The sequence below is a fragment of the Serinus canaria genome, chromosome 5, assembly GCF_022539315.1.
Source record: "Serinus canaria isolate serCan28SL12 chromosome 5, serCan2020, whole genome shotgun sequence".
Lineage (NCBI taxonomy): Eukaryota > Metazoa > Chordata > Aves > Passeriformes > Fringillidae > Serinus > Serinus canaria.
This window is the reverse complement of record NC_066319.1, coordinates 58892452-58900972: the sequence shown is the minus strand read 5'-3', so window position 1 is coordinate 58900972 and position 8521 is coordinate 58892452. Positions and strand designations below refer to the sequence as shown.

The window sequence follows — 8521 nt, the reverse complement described above, 5'->3', positions numbered from 1 at the left end:
GCCCGAGCCGTCAGCGTCGGGGCGGGGCCGGGGCGGGCGCGGGGCGGCCCCGGCAGCGGGGATGGCGGCGGCGGCGGCCGGGTGAGGGGCCGCGGCTGCCAGCGCCGAGCCCGCCGAGCCGCCGGCACCCGGCTGGGGACAGAGCCGGCGGAGAGCGCCGGCCCCGCGGGCAGGGCCCGCCGCACCACCGTGAGTTGGGGTCGGGCCGGAGGGACGGGGCTGAGGGGCGGCAGGCGGGGGTGAGCTGGGGAAATCGGGGTCTCCTGTCACCGGCGGGGCTCGGGGGCTGCGCCCTGTCAGTCACCGGGGGGCCCGGACCGGGTCTCCTGTCACCGGTGGGGGTTGGCCGGGGGTCCGCCCTCTGTCACCGCGGTGCTCGGACCAGGGTCAGCGCTGCCTGCCGGGGGGACTCGGTCCAGGCTCTGCTGTCGCCGGGGTAACTCAACCCGGGGGCCGAGCCTTGTCCCCGGGGGAGACTCGGTCCGGGGTCTGCCGTCCGCGGGGGGCTTGGCCCGCTGTCAGTGCCCGGGGGGCTCGGCGTCTCCTGGCACCGAGGGCGCTCAGCCCGGGGTCGCCATTCACCGCGGGGGGATCCGGTCCAGGGTCTGCGCTCTGTCACCGGGGGGTTCGGTCCCTTTGCTTCCCCTCTGAAAAACCCCGTGCCCGACGTATGTACCCGAACACAAATAGGGCACATAGATTCCCAGCTTATCCTTTTGTGGATGGATTTAATGGCAGCTCCTCCAGAGGCACAGGAGCGGCGGGGAAAGCCCGAATGAGGGGCTGTGCCCTTCGCGCCCCTTGGGCAGCCCCCCCATGACAGCGGGGGCTGCGCTCACCCAGCCGCAGGACCTGTCCCTTTGGAGATCATTATGGTCATTATGGAATTACTCTGGAATTCCAGCCATCCTAATGCCTGTGCGAGGTGGAGTTGACAGCAGTGGTAGTCAGGCAGGTAGTGATTGCACTGCAAAAATCATTCAGCTTTTTTTTTTTTTTTTTAGCTGAAAAATAGGAAGAAAGTATCCTGGCTGATCTCTTGGAGGGTTAAAAAATGCTAGAATTGAACATATCTGAATTAAAGAGGGAAAAACAGCATTATCTGTTTTCCCTTTATGTAGCCTTAATGATCTGACCCAGTTTATTCCTGTTTCTAAGAAAAAATTGCTTCCAGGAAAAGCCCTTTTATCTTCAGTTTTGCTCTGCAGTGGGGTTATTGGTTGTTGGGGTGAGCAGAGTGATTTATTTGTATTGGAAATGTGTTTCTCTCTAACACTCACATTGCTGGTAGTTTCATGAATGAATCAGTGGCAAGATTACAAAGCAGGCACATTTCTTTAAAAAAATTTTAGAAATATGGCCAGATTTCATTATTAAACCTCGTGGAAGCTGTGTAGAGACATGTTTTCCATGGGTGTATCCTACATATTTCAGTAAATCATGATTTCTGGCGAGGATAATGTGTTCTAGAGAAATGATTTGGAGCTGAACTGCTTATCAGATGAGTGGGAAGACCAAGCTATTCCTGCTGCAAGCCGCTGCCTGGGATGGAGACAAATGCCTGTCAAATGTGTTTATTTTTCTTAATGACTTTAATTTTCAGAGTCTCCGATAGAAACTGCACCTAAAGTGTTTTGCAGTACAAAAGCCATTTTACATTCGCTTCTATGTAACAACGAATTTCCTTGCCTGGAGGTGCTGCCTGCTGAGATCACCCTTTGAACAGCAGAGGAAAACTGGGGGAGGTTTTTCAGGGGTGGTCACTTGTCCAGGGCACTGCAGGCGCTGTGGCTTTGCCCGAAGTGACACGGCACCAAATGCAAAGTTAAGACTTTAAATCCGGTTGGGAACTCGGGCTGCTGCTGCCTTGATTATTAGGTGTGAGTGGCTGCGAGCCGGGAATCGCTGCTCCCCTCGGTTTCTGGGTGGAGCACGGAGTGTTGGTCATGGACCATAAAGCTTTCACTGATTTAGTGCTGGAGAGGCAGCCTGCATCTCTCCTGCCACACTTAATGAGCAGAGCTTCATAAAGGCAGGAGATAGGAGCAGCCCTCACCTCTGGCACCTGCTGCCAGCTCAGTTCCACCTCCTGGGAGTGAATAAAATATCCCCCGTGTTGGGATTAGCTGGGCATGGCCCCCCCTTCCTCCTGCAGTTCTGGGGATAAATCAAAGGTATTTCCAAGGAAGAAATATTTAGGTTGCCAATGGTACCTTTAGAAAGTCTTTTTCTTTTGTATGTGTGATAATTGCTTGAATTTGCTGTAAAGGCCTCTGGAGTCAAGCTTAGGTATTTTTAGATGGTATCATAAATCAAAGTAATGCCAAAACTGAAGAAAAATAATTTAAGACAAAGGAATTGAGATTTATTGTTATGCTTAGTAGGTTGGGAAGGTCAGGTTTTAAAATGTGGTCTTGTGGCCAAAATCTAATTGGGTGAAATTAATGAAAGCAGCTCGTGACCAGTGAGATTTTATTTTAAAATAACTTTTATGTAAGTTATGAAAGAAAAGGTACTCCAGTTTATTGCAGCTTGCTCTTCTCTCTCAAGATTTTATCAGCTCTACAAAATCAACTTCCATAACAATTCCAAAATTGATTCATTGTTCTTTGTGAGCCTTCTTTTGTTGTTTAATTAGAGGAACAATACAGCAACACTTCATGTGCTTGAACAGAAAACTTTCCTGGTACTTCCTGCACTGGGAGGGTTGTGCAGTTTGGGAGCACCAGAGAGGTGGTGGGACCTTTATGCTGGGAGCTTTTCAGGACATGGCCAGGCTGTCCCATGGCTCCCCTGAGCCCACGCTGGCAGCAATCCCACTCCAAGTGGGAGGTTGGGCTGGAGACCCCCCACCATCTGCTCCTTCCTTATACAGACAGGGAAGCAGCTTGATGAAGGGGACTGTTGGGCTAGAGGCAAGGATCCAGCAGCTCAGGACAGAAAAATCTGGTTAAAGCAGTTCAGTGTTCAAGTATTTATTGAATAAATGAAAAAAAAAAATCTGTCTACATGTATGGTATTGGCGTTATTGATTAGACATATGGTGAGGCTGTCACTGTCTTATCACAGCTGTGGGTTGCAGCTTACCCCTGGCAAGGAGGGAATATTGTTATCCCTCCAAACAGTAACTGGATGTTGGTTTTACTCTGGGCTTGAAGTCTCAGGGTAGGGGTATCAGCTTCTGAAAGAAAAAGCACTTTGTCTGCAGACAAGAGAGAGGAACCTCTGAAGAAGGGAGCACAAAACTAACAGCAAAAGTCACCCAGCTCTCTGCATGTCCTCAGGGACTGTATGTGACAGTGTTGGGTAACCTTGGACTACCAGCAGGGTCCTGTGGCCTGAACTGAACTCTGTTCATCCCCCATGTGTTTTTATCTTTGCTGTTTCCTTAGGGGAAAGGGTTTCCAGCATAAGGGTTTTGTCAAATCTGCCATCATCAGAGATGCCTGAGGTGTCCCCATGAGGACAAGGCTTTTGCAGGCAGGGCACTCATTATTTCTCCCAAAAAGAGCTCAGACCTGATGTGTGTGAGCTGCACAGTGCTGGAGTCCTCCATTTAACCTTCCCCTCTAGGGAAAAGTACACTCTGTGTTCCTTCTCTTTTATCCTTGCCCTCCTGTCCTGCTCTTCCAGCAGCTCTCTGGCCATTAATGGAGGTACGTGGCATTTCCCTTGGATGCTGCAGTGAAAGGAAAAGCTGCTTTAGATGGATGGCCCCAAGTGGTAATAGAGCACTGAATGCCTTCCCTGCCCTTTATGCCTTTTTCTTCCCGACACTTTAATTATTTTTTGCTCCCCATTTTATTGTTGGGGCTGTGAATCACTGATCCAGAAGGGTGTGAAGGTGTGATCCCTGGCTGTAATGCCAAACCCTAGGATTTGGGAGGCAGCTCTCCCACAGCACACAGCTTGTAACACACGGTCAGGTTCAAACCTGGCTTTAGTAGGATGACATCCCTTTTTTCTTCATTTGTTCCCTGCTCTTTTCACAGCTCTAGTGCTCTGTCTGATTAGCAATTCCTGCTCTGACGTGGCAGAAGGGCTCCAGCAGCCCTTCAAACCCCAGGGAAGCAGCTCTGGCTAATGGTGCATGGCTTTGCAGCATCACGTGCTGCTTCCCCAGCTTCTCTTTCAGGGTTCAGGTACCACTAATGATTCACGACAGGAGAAAGGTACAAAGGGGAAGGTGGCTTTACAGCTCAATACAACAGCAGCCCAGAAATTCCATAAAACCCAAGCTTCTTTCAGTTGGAAGGCTGAAGTTAGGAGATAACAGGCACTTCTGGGCTTTGTATGTTTTGCAGTTTTTAATTAAAAGCCCAAAATCTGCATGTTCTTATTCCTTATATGGGCTGGATGAGCAGAATGAGATAATTGAAGGTTTCAAAAGCAATTACAAACTGTCATATCCTAATTTTTAAGTACTTGACTTTGCAACCTCAGTGATATCTCTCTGTCCAATTAAAAATCCCATATATAGACAATTAATGTATTTTACTACAGGCTGAATCTAAAAACTTTTTGTCTTCAGTGACTTCAGGCTATCACCAGGGTAAATGAGATTGCTTTTTTTCCCTCTTTTTTTTTGAATTGTGGAGAAAATTCAGTGCTTCACTCTAGGTATTGCTGGATGAAAAATATCAAGGTTCCAAAAGCAATCAATGAATCAATCCTGGTCTAAATAAAGATGTTTTGAGTCTCATGCATGTTTCATTTCTCCTGTCTTCATTGTGTCTCATCACGCTTTCACTGAAAAGCAATTTGTAAAACCCCGAGAGAAGAAAAATAAATCTCTAGTTTAATCTTTGATTTGTAATTGCTGAAATATGGACCCTTTCCTGTGATTCCTCTTGGTACCAGTGAGGTGATATTCATCTGCACTGCTCTGATGCCATTTTTCTTCCTAGCTTATTTCCCATATTGAACCTATCTTACCTTCCTTCTACATTTCTTCATCTCCTCCCTTCTTCTGCATTTTCCTTTCCCCCACAGCTCTCAGGTCTGTGGGTTTTAAATAAGGAATGCAATGTGAAAAATTCCTGGGTGAAAGTTCCATCTGGGATGCATTTGGCCCACAGATTGCATGTGAGCCTTTTGGCAAGGCTGTCTTGTTCTTTTACTGAAAGCAGAGGCTCGAACTCAGCCTGCGCAGAGCAGCCCCGGGGGACTGCAGAGAGGTTGTGTCATGCTGGCTAATCCTGATGATGAGAATGGATTGAATGGAGAGAGGAAGTGGATGCCCTTTTCTTTTCCTGCTTAGTATTTACCATGTCAATTAGTTGTAAAAAAAGTCCAAAACCCCAAAACAACACAGAAAAACCCACAGCTGAAAAAAAGCCCCAGTGCAACTGAGGAGCTGTGCATGGTTTTGGTGCAGAAGCATTACAGAATCATAGAATATCCTGATTATGATAAGTGGTGGGAAATATTTCTACATCCTGCCATGCCTCAGGGGGTACAGCATCCATACCATATTGCTATCTATGTATCTTGAAAAAATCCTGCTCCACTTTCAACTGAGTAATCAAAAGAGGATTTTTTTCATCTTTTTTTCAAAGTGCAGCAGTCAAAAGGAAACCTCTTATCTATTTGAGAATTCAATATAACTTTGGAAACAAAAGAAAATGAAATCAGCAACTGTAGGTCTCAAAGCAACACTGATTTTAATAATGTAAACTTCCTTCTCTAATGAGTAATAAGCAGTTCCATCTTTCACGGCCTTTTAAAATTGCTTTTAGTAAGGGGCTGGATTGTTTTAATCCTTTTCAGTATGTAAAGCCCCAGATATTTCAATCCCCTAGGGCCTCAGTATTTCCTAGCTCCCTTCCTTTGAAAAGGCAGAGGAAAACAGCTTTCAGAAACTGACAGAATCTGTGACTGATAAAATTTAGGTTTGTTTTTTTTTTTTATCCCGAAAGTGACCCAAAAGTGTCAGTTAAGAAAAAGATCTCTGGCATCCCATCCTGTGGATTAGTAGCAAACAGGCATATCATCTAGGTACAGTAGCTCTTTGTACTCTGACCTACTTGTTTCTGTTCTGGTTTGTTCCTTCTTGAAAGGTTATTTGGAAGAGATGCAGGATTTGCTCCATAACCAGCTAAAGCAGTATCACCTGCCCCAGGAAGGGTTTTCTTCTAAAATGGACCCTGGCACAATGGGGTTGCCAACGCCTAAAACGTTCTGCTCTGCTGCATAATCAGAATGAGAACTCAACAAATATGTTAAGGTAGTTTTTTTCTGGAGGATGCTTTTCAGGAAAGGTGAAGGGAGCTTTTTCTGGGATCAGGCTGGTATTTGTGGGTTGTGCTACTGAATTCACCTCAATCACATAATTTTTATGTGGTCAGCAATTAATTGTCATTGTTGTCCTGTATCCACCAGCACGGCTGTTGCATTGTGTGTGTGCATAGCAGCTAACTGAGCTGTGTTTTCTTTTTCCTTAGATATTTCCAGAAAGTGCCTCGAGGAAGCTTCCTTATGTAGAAAAACCCCACAAGAAACGCAGTGTGCTTCCTGGCAAGTCGTGAAGCAAAGCTGTCACAATGGCAGAAAACAAGGACGGCAGTGTGAAAAATGCAGATGTGAGGCCCAAAAGCAGCCGGAGCAGGAGCGCAGACAGAAAGGATGGCTATGTCTGGAGTGGGAAAAAGCTCTCCTGGTCCAAGAAAAGTGAGCATTGTCCTGATGCCGAAACAGCAAGTGCTGCAGGAAGGTCGGGGACTAATTTGAGGAGCCAAGAGAGGAAGTACAGCTGCTCGTCCATCGAGCTGGATCTAGACCGGTCCTGTGGCCACAGGTTTTTAGGGCGGTCTCTCAAACAGAAGCTGCAGGATGCTGTGGGTCAGTGCTTTCCCATAAAGAACTGCAGCAGCCGGCACACCTCCGGACTGCCATCCAAAAGGAAGATCCATATCAGTGAGCTGATGCTGGATAAGTGTCCTTTCCCTCCACGCTCAGAGCTGGCTTTCCGGTGGCACTTGATCAAAAGGCACACGGCCCCTATAAGCCCAAAGGCAGAAGAATGGATAATTGCTGATTTATCCCAGCACGAGGAAAGGGAGGATCAGCTGCGAGGCGAGGAGATTGCCAATGCGGGGATGGATTCTCCCTCCCAGTCCTGTGACTTCACTGACAGCAGTTCTTCTCGGGGTGATCCGAGGCCCGAGCTGGTGACAGGTAAGGTGGCAAGGAGCAGTAGAGATGAGAGCGACATGGACTCTGATGATGAAGTCATAACCCTGTGCACGAGTTCTCGGAAACGAAACAAACCCAAGTGGGAAACGGATGACGAGCTGCTACGGATGGAAACGCCCCCAAAATACCACACCCAGATTGATTATGTCCACTGCCTAGTGCCAGACCTCCTCCAGATCAATAACAATCCCTGCTACTGGGGAGTCATGGATAAATACGCAGCCGAGGCGCTGCTGGAAGGGAAGCCAGAGGGAACGTTTCTGTTGCGAGACTCTGCCCAGGAGGACTATTTGTTTTCCGTGAGCTTCCGCCGCTACAGTCGCTCCCTCCACGCCCGGATAGAGCAGTGGAATCACAACTTCAGCTTTGATGCCCACGATCCCTGTGTCTTCCATTCTCCTGACATCACGGGACTCCTAGAACACTACAAAGATCCAAGTTCCTGTATGTTCTTTGAACCACTTTTATCCACTCCTCTGAACAGGACCTTTCCCTTCTCTCTCCAGCATATATGTAGAACAGTCATTTGCAACTGTACAACTTATGATGGTATTGATGCACTTCCCATTCCTCCCTCGGTGAAGCTGTATCTGAAGGAATATCATTATAAGTCAAAAGTTAGAGTGCTCAGGATTGATGTACCAGAGCAGCAAAGCTAGAAAATATTTTTGTGAAAGAAATTTTCTCCGAACAGACAATAGTATGTTCAATCTCTTTTCCTCTAGGTTTTTTTTTAATAGCGACTTGATTATTTTTTTCGTTTTCTGCATATTATTTACCACCCAAACTAGTCTCTGTTTAAATGTACTTTTGAGTCTGCACAGCTCTCTTTTTTAGAAATTATATTCATTGTGGGCTTTTGGTACTGTCCCTAGGCTAGAGTTTTATGGAATTCCAGGTAGGCTTTCTGGTATTTCTATAGATGGATAGACGTTAGATCTAAAATCCCCTGAAAATCAGTTTTGAACTTGATCTGTCTTTTCTATTGTAGTTGACACGTGTTGCTGACATGATTGAAATAATGCACTGTTAACTAAAGATTGACTCATCTGTATTTTCTGCATTTCTTTTAAAATGAGTGCTCTAGCCTCTGTGTGTGTGTGTGTCTGTCCATCCCTATCCATTGCAGTAAATTCATCAGTCTATTTCTAACATTACTATTCCAAGCAAAATGAAGTTTGAAAGAGGATATGATCTTTCTATAAATATATCAGGGGACTAAATACCAGGGAGAGGAAAAACAATTCAAGTTAAGGACAACACTCAGTGCAGGAACAAACATGTATAAACTGGTCCTGGAAAGGTTTTGGTTGGAGAGGAGGAAGAC

The 8521-nt window shown here is 46.6% G+C and overlaps 1 protein-coding gene across 2 annotated transcripts; it reads left to right on the top strand.

Moving 5' to 3' along the window:
- Nucleotides 1-42: 42 nt before the first annotated feature.
- Nucleotides 43-8280, top strand: SOCS4 (suppressor of cytokine signaling 4). Of its 2 annotated transcripts, none has more exons than XM_030240812.2 (2): nucleotides 43-189; nucleotides 6444-8280. In XM_030240812.2, the coding sequence occupies exon 2, from the start codon at nucleotides 6543-6545 to the stop codon at nucleotides 7851-7853; it is 1311 nt and encodes a 436-aa protein (XP_030096672.1). In that variant the 5' UTR covers nucleotides 43-189; nucleotides 6444-6542; the 3' UTR covers nucleotides 7854-8280. The 2 variants fall into 2 exon arrangements, with proteins under 2 accessions (XP_030096672.1, XP_050831589.1); XM_050975632.1 differs by lacking the exon at nucleotides 43-189 and adding an exon at nucleotides 6068-6226.
- Nucleotides 8281-8521: the final 241 nt, after the last annotated feature.

Excerpts from the sequence above, each read along its gene's own strand:
- SOCS4 (XM_030240812.2), top strand. The coding sequence starts at position 6,543 with ATGGCAGAAAACAAGGACGGCAGTGTGAAAAATGCAGATGTGAGGCCC.